At 37.3% G+C, this 14,248-nt stretch overlaps 1 protein-coding gene across 4 annotated transcripts in view; it reads right to left on the reverse strand.

Moving 5' to 3' along the window:
• Window positions 1-3,199: 3,199 nt before the first annotated feature.
• The window catches only part of LOC126184042 (uncharacterized), a 253,052-nt gene continuing 242,003 nt past the window's right edge, over window positions 3,200-14,248 (reverse strand). For 2 of the 4 annotated variants that reach the window (XM_049926402.1, XM_049926401.1), the window contains exon 8: window positions 3,200-5,820. In XM_049926402.1, the coding sequence (XP_049782359.1) occupies window positions 5,691-5,820 (130 nt within the window). In that variant the 3' untranslated portion in view covers window positions 3,200-5,690. Of the gene's footprint in view, window positions 5,824-14,248 lie in introns of all 4 variants that reach the window. The other 2 variants (XM_049926400.1, XM_049926399.1) reach the window with 1 other exon arrangement.

The following is a 14,248-nucleotide window of genomic DNA, read 5'->3' on the forward strand; positions in this document are numbered from 1 at the left end:
ATCATGTATCATTACTACATTGTCACCTCTATCCTGCACAACAGAGGTACGATATCTCATTTGGTGTGGCATCACTGGATCTTACCTTTGGAAACCACACAATAACTCTTTTTCAAGCATCGATCTTATGGTTGCTTTGATGCTGTACTCCAGCTTTTCGATCTTGTGATATTTTTTTCATCTCTATATAAGAATTTCACCCCGATGTACAGAAGATGATGTTTCTAGTCCAAAATATTTCTACCACCATCCGGTTTCAATTTAGACAAAGTACGGTAATCTCTCACAGTTAATCTCACAAATCTAGCTGTAGACTGAATGTTGAATTATTTCCTGTCATTGGGACTGATTAGACTAGGTGGTCTTGAGCAATCATAGAGGTATCTCAGATTTCTCTGAATCTTGCCTTGAACAACTTTATAATTTTCAACAACCATTTAATGACCGCTGTCTGTATTCCCAAATAAATGATGTTTTCTTTCAATTTTGTATACTTCTCCTAAGTTTTGTTCTTCCTTTACATTTTAAGCTGTGTAACCTGTTATGATTTCTACTTCCTAACAATAATGTTGTGTTTTTTTATTTTCTTCTGTTGGTATAATCATCTTTGTTCCCTTGGCTGATAAACATGTATTTTTTGTTTTTGGAATGCATGGATGTTGCACTCGTTATAAGCATTTTGAATATAACACTCTGTAACTGTAACCCTGTACTTTGGCTATGTGTATTCTAGTGTATCCTGCTGGTTTTTTGCTCAAAAATGTAATTTCTGTTCTGTAATCTTGCTTCTTTCTATTTTTATAACCCATACAATAGAGTATGAAACAGGATGGTTTAGTAAAATTTCAAACCCCCCCCCCCTCTTCTCACTTTAAACTTCTTTAATATGTCTGATTAATGTAGATGGATTTTCTCATTTGCTTTTTGTGTCTTCTTCTTCTTCTTCTTGTAATGACAACCGTATTTTACATTACACATCTAATAGGTTATGGTCCTCTCATTTGTCGAAATATTATGATTGTGCTCCATAGCTACCAAGCAGAGCTCATGAGCAGCTTATTACAAGCATTTCCCACTGTCAGACATTATTACATAAGTACAGTTTGTTGTTCTCAAGGTTTTGCACTGGGTCAAAACATTATGGTTACTGCCCAACTCAAGACCGAATGCCATCTGTTGATGTTGTGGGCTCATGAAATGGTAAAGACAGTATATAAGTGGAGCAAGATGGATGGGGAATTGTTCTAGTATCAGTATAGGCTGCAAATGGGGAAATACACTGCCATAAGTAACTTTAAAAATGAGTAAATTGTTATGACCTGGAACCTGAGAATAAGCATCAGAGAGACAATAAAACTGATCAGCTGTTTGCGTCCTACTGTCGTGAGCATCTATGGATAGTAGCTGAGGGACAGTGAAGCGATCAGTATACGACAAGGTATTGGATGTATGTTTCTTGAAGTTTTACTGGCAGATAGAATATTCCATCATCTTTTGGGCAAGCATTCAGGACAACAATATTTTATCTTCTGATATTTTGGCTGTTATCCACACAGCTATCGTGACTGCATGAAATCCACTGGACACAATGATTTACACAGACCAGTGGTGGCAGTACTATTGCTGTGTGGGACACTCCCCTGAACTTCAACAGAACCTGTGGTAGTAATAGAAGGTTTTGTGATACCTGTGGTCAATGTGAGCATTATTTCAGAACACCTGCATCTCTCAATGCTTGATGTCTTCCCTGATGGCAATGGCATCTTTCTGCAGGATAACTACCCATGTCACAAGGCCAGAATCATGCTAAAGTAGTTTCAGAATCATGATAATGAACTCACATGATGTCTTGGTTATCAAATTTGAACCCAATGGAACACATCTGGATCACCTACCAAAGACTTATAGAATCCATGCAACACAGAATTGCTGGGTGACAAAAGTCATGAGATAGTGGTATGCACGCATACAGATGGCGGTTGAATTGTGTATACAAGGTATAAAAGGTCAGTGAATTGGCAGAGCTGCCAGTTGTACTCAAGTGATTCATGTGAAAGGTTTCAGGTATGATTATGACCGCATGATGAGAATTAACAGACTGTGAATGTGGAATGGCAATTTGAGCTAGACGCATGGGACGTTCCATTTTGGAAATCATTAGGAAACTCAGTATTCTAAGCTCCACAGTGTCAAGAGTGTGCCAAGAATACCAAATTTCAGGCATTTCCTCTCACTACAGACAACACAGTGGCTGACGGACTTCACCAATAACCGAGAGCAGCAGTGTTTCCACAGGGGTGCCAGTGCTAACAGACAAACAACACTGTATGAAATAACAGCACAAATTAATGTAGGAAGTATGACAAATGTATCCATTAGGACAATGCAGTGAAATGTGGTGTTAATGGGCTATGGCAGTAAACAACTGACCTGAGTGTCTTTGCTAACAGTGTGACATTGCCTGCAGTGCCTCTCCTGGGCTTGTGACCATATTGATTGGACATTAGGTGACTGGAAAACCATGGCCTGGTCAAATGAGCCCTGATTTTAGTTGATAAGAGCTGATGGTAGGGTTCGAGAGTGGTACAGACTCCATGAAGCCATGGACCCAAGCAGTCAATAAGGCAAGATAGTGTAGTGACTCCTTAATGGCATAGGCTGTGTTTATATGGAACTGAGCTGATCATGGACTGGAAATGGTTATGTTCAACTACTTGGAGACCATTCGCAGCCATTCATGGATTTCATGTTCCCAAAATTTGGAATTTTTATGTATGAGTATGTGCCATGTCACCGGGCCACAATTGTTTGCAATTGGTTTGAAGAACATAATGGACAAATCAGGTGAATGACCTGAGCACTCAGACCACCCGACATGGATCCCATCAAACATTTATGGGACATAATCAAGAAGTCATTTTTGTGCACGAAATCCTGCACTGACAACATTTTCGCAGTTATGGATGGCTTCCAATGACTTGTTGAGTCCATGACAAGTCGAGTTGCTGCATTACACTGGGCAAAAGGAGGTCCGATATGATATTAAGAGGTATCCTATGACTTTTGTCACTTCAGTGTATCTTACTTATTGTGTAGAGTATGTTGTTAAATTGTAATATACATTTTTTCTTTGTTTGTTTGAACCATCATGTTGCTTTCATGCACAACACACAACACTGATCAACCCTCTTTTTGCCAACACTGTCTTTATTATTCCTCACTATACATTAAACAACAACCTCAGAATATTTGATATGAATGAAATTTGAATGACCTGTGTTACAGGTCCCATTGTATATCCACATACCTAAAAATTGAAATAACTGTTCTGTGAAATGAAATATATTGATATTGCAATATAACCTCTTTTGTTATAGAATTCTTATGCTATATGTATAGAAGAAAGCATTTGTCACATATTTTCTCATAATAAATTCCACATCTTTTATAAATAATTACATTGCTGTTACATTTTTCCCCCTAATGGAGATTGTAAACACATGACTATTTGAAAACCGAATGGTTATTTCTAGGTTCGGCAAAGTACCTTCATGCATCACATAAGTTTTATCATAAACTATCATGTCTTTTCCACAGAACATGAAAAAACACTTCTTCACAAGAATATGACAATAATGTTGTTAATGACTAAAACTATAAAACAGACATTGAGTGCACACCTGGTGAGGCAGGCAATTGCGTTTTATTAATATTTTATTATTTAAATATTTTGTTATACTACTTTATTCTTCACATTTTTTTTAGGAAAGGAGGCACTCATTCACATCATACAAAGTAAAGTAAACCAAAATAATGTGTATTAATGCAGAACACAATAAGTACAAGATACTTGTACATTTCATTTGCCCATTATTGGGACCTGATACCATCTGCCTTGTAATATGGGCAGAAAATTAGAACAAAAAATCGTAATTTAAGTAATTCTGATATGTTACACTCAAAATAATGTAACATATAACAGAGCAATAATAAAATGAACTATTTACATACAAAAATTGACAGATAAATAGCATTACAGTCAAAATTTAAATACGCAACACAGAAGCACCATCAGTCATAGTACAAGAAGCGAACATTGTGTGTCAGTCAAGCAAAACCACATGTGTTATGGAATTTTCCATGTCTTGCCAGGTCATAAACTTTACTTTACATTAGTTTCACATGGCTGACTCTTATCAATTCAACCACAAAGATTATATTTACATTAAGAATACACGATAATTTTATTTTATTTATGAGTGTGTGTGTATGTATGTATGTATATATATATTTATTTATTTAGAAAATAAGCGATATCAGGGGACAGAATCTATGCAAATTTACATATATATCAGATCAAATTGTGCATATTACAAAATAGTGAGTAATGTTAATTTAAATTTACCTGCAATAATTACAACAATAATTACAAAAATAGCTCTGGGCAATTCAATTCACCAGTTGTCTGGCTGTGTGTGATTGCACTGAATATTCACCAACATCTGTCTACAAAATAACAAACTATAGTTTTCCTCTCATAAGATGAAGCACATAATTAAAACCAACAAGTTATATTATTGGAGCAATAAAAAAGCTCAATTAATATATGCAGGTGTCAAGTGGTGTACTACGCACACATTTAACAGTATTCAGGAATGTACAATTTCCACAGAAATCTCTCTTTCAGTTACATTCAGCACTGCTTCAAATGGATAATGGGGGATGGAAGGATTTAGGAGAAAAGCACCTTCATAATTTATTTACATTTGTGGTTTTATTTTTCACAATTGGTGGAATGTAGAGAAGCTGTTACTATGTGATATGTTAAGGAAATAACAAAAACATGTTTATCATAAATAAAATGTGTATGTTAAATTTATGTATAGCATCATCAGTAATGCAGTAACTCTGGTAAATAAGAAGAATATAAAAATGGAATTCTGAAGGTAAGTGAAATATGATAAAAGAGAAGGAGAAAGGATCTAAGTGAGTAACACACAAACTTGTGAATTTGATTATTGGTATTATAAGCGGATCTTTTTTTTCTCTCTGAACAACACTGAATCTACAGTCACACATACTTTATAAATGCATCAGCATTTAAGCAAATTAGGAACACTTACACCATCTACAACACTGCTGACTAAATGAATGGTGCTTTGGCAGCATATTAAAACTAAGTACACCTAATAAATATTCACAACCAAGTAATTTGTGTATATGAAACATTCATTCTTTTCTCATACCAGGTTTATATATACTATTTCACTTCTGATACAAGGCATTGCCACAGAAAAATTTACTCTGTTTGAATCATTAAATAGCAATGACACATGAAAATACGAAAGAAAGAACCACTGTTCTCTCAACAGCAGTAAAATTGTTTTCTTTACACAGTTACATTACCAGAAATCCTGCTAAGTTTCACGAGAAAAATGGTCAGACATCAACATTCAATGTGATATTACACCAATTCAATTCCAGCAATTATTGGTACAATAGTGTTTAAGAGACATCATTAGGCAATCTCTGTATACTGCTTATAATGCATTACACCTTCAACATATCTATTACATGTCTACTTCAATTCTGTGCAGTCTACAAGCAGCACACACTTTACACCTTTAATGAGATGTGACTATGATCATTGGATACCTGATGCCCTCAAATACATTGTACCTAACCCTCTTTCAGGATCTTATAACATCATAAATTTTCCTCGCCTGGAAGCGGATGTCTTCATTTTTATGTTGATTCATGAGAACAAATACTTTACTTAACACCTTTTCCCGTATGTTAACGCCATAAATTGCTGCATACCTGCTGAAAAAGAATAAATTAGCTATAATCACAAATGTAATCTGTTAATATGTCATTAAACATGTCACCAGATACAATTTTAAAGGAGGACACTGTTCCAACAGGCTATATTTTAAAATTGTACTTTATTAAGCACTAATTGTTTTCAACTTTGCTCACTGTCAAGTGCATCTAAAAATATAAAAATGCATTATAAATGAGTCACAATATAAAAGCCTATACAACTGCACTGGATGTAGTGCTTTCTCAAACACAGTTATTACCGACACCAAAAATGGATACCTCATCCTCATAAAACAAATTGTGTGTCACATATAGTTTTGCATAGCACAGTGATCACCATGCACGACTTCAAACATAAAATGTATTAAGTGATAATAATTGGGAGAACTACAGTATTAACAAACAATTAACAGCCACATATAACCAATAACAACAAGAAGACCAACGTTGTGATGCATAGCCACAAAGCACATCCACACAGAGCTGTACAAATGTGAAGGTATGCTTTGTGGCTATCCATAATGAGGTTTGTCTTCTTGTTGTTACAAGTTACGTCTGGCTTTTTAATTATGTGTTAATACTATAGTTCTCACAACCACTAGCACTCACTTTGGTGAGCATGCTATGCTCAACTATGCATGTTTAATGAGGATGATGTATCCTCATTTCATGTATGCAGAGACAGACAACCTCATTTCTCTTTGGCAAACTGTTCACCAGTCTTTTTTGAGACATGTTCATTTTTACTTGTTCGCTGTTACTTTTTTTTGTAATTATGTAGTGCTGTATGGGTTTTAAAAAGTCCAAACTGAAAACTAGAAGTGCAGTATGCAATAGCAAGAGAATATCCAGGTTCTGCGCTAGGAGGAGAATCATATTAGTTTCATGGTGTAGGGCGATATTTGAGATGAGATTTCACTACAAACGATTCTGGGTCGCCTTGCTATTGTCCTTATTTTGGGAAAGGGAGAGAGGCGTTGCACTTGAGTATGCCAGTGCCTTATAATCATGGTTTAGAAGACTGGATAAAACTTATATCAAAATCTTTTTAAATTAAAATTCTTAAAATGTTTCTAATGAAAACTCTCTCTCTTGTGACATGTACTCCATTACAATAAAAAGCAAGAATATATACAAAATAAAAAAGGTGTGGTTTTAAAAACTGAACTATTTACAAATGGATCACACACACAGGCACTCATCAACTTCCTTCATGCTTGTAGGGTTTGAAGCTCAGTGCCCAGACATGAAATCCTAAAGCAGTAAGATGCAATTATCAAAAATACTAAAAAAATTTCCATTTTTAAGATTACAAGATTTTCAAGCTCTTTTACATACAAAACATTTTCAGGTTTACAGAACTGCCAGCAGCTGTTTGCATGAAAAAACTAGTATTCATAATAAATTAAATTTTGGTATAAAAATGAAAAAATCAAATAGAAAATAAATTTTAATTTATTTTCATATGACCAGTGCAAGAATTAAAATTACTATTTTTATTAAAAAATATGATCCAATATTTACTTAAATAGCCATTTATTAATTAATTTGGAACTTAAATAAAAAATTTTAAAAAAATGTTGCTACTAGCCAGACCTGAAATATTACTCTCAGCTGCACTACACAGTCAGCTATCGGGTACTACATGCATAAGCTGAAAATATTTTCTACTTAACAGAGCTCAAATGGTGTCGACTGGAGGGACAGAAGGATGATAAAAACCTATGCCTACAGCAGAATATATGAGTACAGATTGCAAATGAGATGACAGAGGAAAGCAAATTTGAAAGAGGAGTGAGGCAAGAGTCCTGTCTCTCTCCAATACTGTTTAAAATATTTGGAGCATATATTCAGAAATGTTTGAAGCAAAACAGAAAAGTGCAGGTGGGTGGTAGGAGGAGAGAACATATTCAGTTTGCAGATGATATGGAGTTAATGGCAGAGAGTGAAAGACCTGTGAGGTATTTGGAATGAGAATTAATAAGAAAAAGACAAAACGTAAGGTGATAAGTGCAAGAAGAGTAAGAACAGCTATAAAGTTATGACAGAAAGATATAAAACAAGTTAGAGCTTTCTAATATCTGAGAAGCATTATTATGAACAACACGAAATGTAATAAGGAGGTGAAAACATGTATAGCAACTGCCAAAGAGGCATTTAATAAGAGGAGGCTTCTATGTTGGTGGATAGACAGGGACCTGAGGAAGAGATTGGCTAAGTGCTTCATACAGAGCATGGCATTACATGGAGCTGAGACATGGCCACTGAGGAAAGAGGAAGATAGAAGAATAGAAGCATCTGAGATGTGGATTTGGAGGAGTAAGGACAGAGAAATTTTAAACGTAATCAAGAGGAGGAAACACAATTGGCTTGGACACTGGATGAAAAGAGATTGTTTACTGATGCATGCTGTGGAAGGAACAGTGAATGGAAGAAGAAGAAGAGGAAGCAGAAGATACCACATGGTGGATAGTATAAGGATAGGAAACAAATATGAGAAAATGAAGAGGGTATCAAGTGACAGGACTGCATGGAGAGACCTGTCCTAAGGCAGAATACTGATGATGATGGAACCTCAAATATTTTGTAACTTTCTACAGTGATTTTTTCGAATTTGTCCCACCATCCTGCCTCTTCTTCTAATTAGTATTTTCTGTACGTTCGATTCCCCACCAGTTCTGCGAAGAAGTTTGTCATTCCTTATCTTGTCAGTTCACTTAATTTTTAGCCTCCTTCTACAACATCACATCAGAAACACTGTAATTCTCTTCTTGTGTGGTTTTCTTACAGTCTATGACTCTAGTCCTGGCGTATTTTCTCAGAAATTGCTTTCTCAAATTGAGATCCAGTACACTGCTGGTCATTAAACTTTCAACACCACAACAGCGGCAACCAATATAAGTCAAATTGCCACGAAGTGTACTACATGCTTGGATATGCAAATCATGAGAATTTCAGTACAACTGCACACCATGTGCAGAGATAACACCAGCTACATTCTGCATAGTAGGAAAGATTGTGCAGTAGGCTCCTAATTCAGAAATTTAATTTGGATGTTGGTTGTTTGTGATAAAATGTGCGCTGAATGTAAGAAAAGAAATGTCTACCAACACATGTCAGAAATGAGCTGCAGCAGCAGCAGCAGCAGCAGCAGCAGCAGGAGGAGGAGGATTGTGGCTAATCTGTAACTGACATTGTTCCACGATACTGCTGCCCAACAGTGATGCACTCAACAATGACACTGGACATTAGAATGTGGCACCACATTGCCTTTTCAGATGACTCCCAGCTCTGTGTACAGTATCATTATGGATATATCCAGGTGTGAAGACTCCAAAGAGAACAAACATTGCCAGATTGCAGTAGTCGTCGTCATACATGGGTGACAATATGGGGTGCAAATGGGTAACCAACACATTCATCTCTGGTTCATGCAGCCAATTATTTGGACAGTAGCATTTCCTTTTCTGACATGTTAATGCCTTCTTCGATGTGTTATTTTGCTGCAAGAAAAATTCCTTCACTTTTATGCTGTATGATCCACAATTCTGTTACTATTGTTGTCACTAATCTCATTTCTACTGCTTTGGTCTTTCTCTGGTTACTCTCAGAGCATGTTCGAGTTCCACAACCTGTTACTTTCAATTAACAGGTCCCACAATTGTTCCTTAATTTTACTAAGGACAGTAATGCCTTCAGCACATCTTATCATTTATCGCTGCCTTACTCCATTTTGTATCTTAGCACTTCACTCTTCATCTTCCTTTCTTAATGTTTCCTCTTGCTTCTTACAGATATTGTATATTTCCTACCTCACCCTACAGCATATACCTATTTTTTGTGGGGTATTGAAGCATATTGCTACACTTTACATTGAATGTGTCTTTACATTGAATGTGTTTAGCCTCCATTATTGACACCAAGTGAGGCGGCGCATTGGTTGAGACTGGATTCATTTTCAGAATGATGACAGTTCAAATCCCCATGTAACCATCCAGATTTAGGTTTTCAATGGTCTCCATAAACACTTAAGGTAAATTCCAAGATGGTTACTCTGAAAGGGCACAGCCAATTTCCTTCCCACCAACACTCTCGATCTGAGCTCGTGCACTGTCTCTAATGACCTCTATGTTGATGGTACATTAAACCCAGACCTTCCTTTTTTCCATTATTTATCATAGCACTGGAACTGTCTCTCTGGTGCCTTTGCATTTCCTAAATCCAAACTTACAAGCATATAAGAGATTCTAAATTTCCTTTCCCATTCTTCAGCATATTATTCTGGCTGTCAACAGGGATGCATGATCTGTCAAGTAACTGCGTGATTATACTTACATTTATCTGTCATTGCTAACTGCAAAATTGTTTGGATGGTGTGGTACCAAATGTTGGACAGCATTTGTCCAGTTAGGTAGATCCTACAACCAACCTGAATAATTGTTTGATTGCCACTTCCCTAAGTGATTATTATAATCCTGTGGGAAAGTTATCTATATCTACTGCCTTGTTTGACTGCAGAATTTCCAAATCTCTGCCAGACTCCGATTCTAGCACTGGATCTCCTATGTTCCCCTAACTGGCACTGCTGGATCTTCTTCCATTTTGGGATACATCTTATCCCCTACACTGACATATATACTCTGCAGTACTGTGCATACATACTCTGGCAGATGGTACTCACAGTTGTACCACACATTAGGAATTCTCCCTTTATGCTTGCATATGGAGTGCAGGAAAAAAATTACTAAATAACTTTTTTAATTCTATAAATAGCCTAATCTTGTTCTTGCATCCTGTACAGAAGCTACACATATGGTCTGTAGACTATCACTATATTCTTCACTCAATACTTGTAGTGAGTGGTATATACAATAGCTTCTACCACTGGCAGTAAGGTGGTTTATGGAGTAAGGATGTAGACACATGTTTTTATTTGCTGAGAATACTCTAGAATGAAGTGTGAGGAACAAATTTTTGTATATTAAAGTTTTTTGTTCTTTTTTTTATAATTTATATAATTTATTTCAACACACACGAATAATGTATGCATTTTTTAAAAACTGTGGATTAGAAAAAAATGAGGAAAAGAGGTATCATAATTATTAGGAAGGAAAACATATTAGTGTTACTCTTGTTTGGTTTGCTTGCAAGTACCCAGAATATAATGTCGACTGGTAACTCATAATCTGTATATGGACACACAATCCCAGTCAGCTTACAATTTGACGTATTTTGTATTTTCAAATCTATTAAGCCTGTTATGATTACTAAATGACACAGAAGCTCAAACTTATTACAATGTAACAATTTTTGTGCTGGTGAAACAATAAGAGTAAACATTCTTGTCTTCTATACTACACATGCCACTAATTTCTGATTAAAAACTCTCCAGTGACAGGAAGCAGTTATCCAGAGAACACAATTCAGTTTTTATTTAAAATCTGCTGTCCTACCTTGTAGATATTTTATGATACCAGGCACATCATCATACATTTTTATAGCTACACAATAAAAAACATTGAGAGCTATTAACAACTTAAGGTCACAGCTAATAAAGAGCTCCTATTGTTTTACCTGCAGGCATCACTACCATTTTCAAATTGACTTAGCCCATTTATGATGAATTTTATAAGTGAATATACATATTGTGAAGCTGCAAATAGCTTGTTTAACTCCTAGATGAGGCACCTAAGGGACTCAACTTTGCTCCCACCCCTAGGTTCACGCCGGTCACGGACATCGTCAGTGCAGTGGAACAGTTTGCAGCGCGATTACCACCTGAAGCAGCAGAAGAAGTGCATCAGGAAACCTGTCGGGCTCTGACCAGAACTAAACCTACAAAGACTAACATTACCAGTAGAGAGAGGGCGGCCATTCGGGACCTAAGAGAGAGTTCTGAGATTGTTATCTTACCTGTTGACAAAGGCAATGCCACTGTTGTTCTTTCCCGTAAGGACTACATTGAGAAGGTGCAGTGCCTGCTAGATGACGACTCCTATAGGAAGATCAACGCTGACCCCATGAAGAAGGCGGAGAACAAGACCAGGGCTCTACTCAAGGACGCGGATCTACCAGAGGAGGACGCCAAGACCTCTAAATATTTGGACAGCGTTATAAGGGAGGCTATCGAAATTTGCACCAGGGAAGATCTTATCAACCGTTATTGCAGCTACAATCTCAGCAAGGCTTGGGATCCGGCATTGAATGTAATTAAGAAGACTCTCAGCAAGAAGTACGAACTGGCAACCAGGGCAGATGTAGCAAGCACATCGACGCTACGACAGATTCCAACGCCCACGTCTTCGCGACCGCCAGCGTACGGGTGCGGACGGCGAAGAGAGCGGCCCACGGGGGGGAGGGGATTTAAATCAGCCGCCTGCCCTCAGGAGCTCAGTTCGTCAGCGCACCTGACGATGGCGACATGTCTGATCGCCGAAATATTGTGCCTGCTGGACACTATGAACCGGCAGTATACCCGTGGACTGTTTGAGCAGTAAATCAGATGATGACTGGAAGTCATTAGTTGATCGGAGAACACTATGGTGACTAATACTACCAACAATGTCAACACTAAAGGACTATGCTGCGCCAGCTGGGGTGGCCAAGTGGTTCTAGGTGCTACAGTCTGGAACCGCGCGACCACTATGGTCGCAGGTTCGAATCCTGCCTCAGGCTTGGATGTGTACGATGTCCTTAGGTTGGTTAGGTTTAAGTAGTTCTAATTTCTAGAGTACTGATGACCTCAGAAGTTAAGTCCTATAGTGATCACAGCCATTTGAACCATTTGGCTATGCTGCACAAGACTGATTACGTTTATAATATAATTGCGTAGGCTTCCGCGGCCAGAGTCAGTCGACATAAAAGTTTTCTGGGTTTGGTACCGCGTCATAATGTAAAAAAAAAACCAACTGCTGCTATAGAAAAGCCAACGTTTCGGCCACTATTGCAGCGGCCTTCTTCTGGGTCATCAGAAGAAGGCCGCTGCAATCGTGGCCGAAACGTTGGCTTTTCTATAGCAGCAGTAGTTTTTTTTACATTATGACGCGGTACCAAACCCAGAAAACTTTTATGTCGACTGATTACGTTGTTTAACACACTGATTGAACTTGAGCCTAGCTGCAACAGTGTGAGCTAGGTAACCACAATAGTCAGTCTATAAACCACAAACATCGGAAAAAGTCAAACTACTAGCATCGGAGAGTGGGCATAGTTTTTACTTTATTTCATACAGTTTACTACTAGAAGACAATAAGAGTGCATAGTGATGTTCAGGGACAGTTATTTAACTTGCCTCCCATTAAAGAATAAAATGATGAGACAGACCTCCTTAGTCTCATTTGCCTCATCGAAACAAGCAAACGGTGGAGGGGGAGGCGAGCAAAATTCAACCACCTACTGTTTCAGTTCTCACTGTTTTTACTGTTGTTGCTATAAATCTCACCATTTTTCCTGCTGCTGAGATTGTTGTCGCAACTGCTGCTGCCACAACTATAGAAACTCATGATCAATGCTTCACTGGAATACTTGCACTGTGAGACAGTTCTCATTGCCACTTTTCTATCCTCTGTTTGAGTACAACACAGTTTATAACAACTCTCACATAGTAGTTCAAGAAGTGAATGGACAACAAAAAGAAGTTCAGAGTGTAGCAAAGTCATCTTAAGTGTATACAACAATTTAAGGAGAAGTACAATTCACAAACATAAATCAGGCAAGTTCAAGACTACTATTCACTGGCGTGTAACTAAATGCTTCAGGCACTAATGACATATTGACTGAGGTGAGCCAGGCCACGATATTTTTGCAGCACACCCTAGTCAGCGGGCAGGGCCACCCCACCTGATGTGCTTCTTGTGGTGCCTCATGCACACAAAAGCTGTGGCTGTAGATTGGAGCCCGACTATCTCTGACAAGTTCCCTTTATCGATGCTCGAGCTAGGTAGGGAATCTGAATCACCATCAGATACTCGATAAACAGTACATCTGTAGAACAGCTCTCATTCTGTAGGAAATTTTGATAACTTCTTGTCCATCAGACACAGTTAACATATTTCTGTCACACAGTTAGTAATATTTCAGAATTTTAATGTAACTTTCAAAATCGGGTGTATATAATCTGAAATGTCCATCCTTTCATGTATGTTTCGTCCGTCGACAGCCACAAAGAGAAGATGTTCATTGGTGTGAACCATTTTTGGAAATGTGTGAAACAGTACCTTTAGTGTGTATATGTGCAATAAAGTCTTCAAGGCAATAGAAATCGAGATGTGTGAATGTTTTTTGTTGATACACGAACAATTCAGTATAATAAATAAATTGATGCTCACTTATTATTTTTATCTATCTGATGTGTATGCTATATTTTTACTTTTTGTGTACTTCACAAATGAAACAGAAATCAAGGCACTTTAAACCTCCAGTCTGT

The sequence above is a fragment of the Schistocerca cancellata genome, chromosome 4 (genome assembly GCF_023864275.1).
Source record: "Schistocerca cancellata isolate TAMUIC-IGC-003103 chromosome 4, iqSchCanc2.1, whole genome shotgun sequence".
Classification (NCBI taxonomy): domain Eukaryota; kingdom Metazoa; phylum Arthropoda; class Insecta; order Orthoptera; family Acrididae; genus Schistocerca; species Schistocerca cancellata.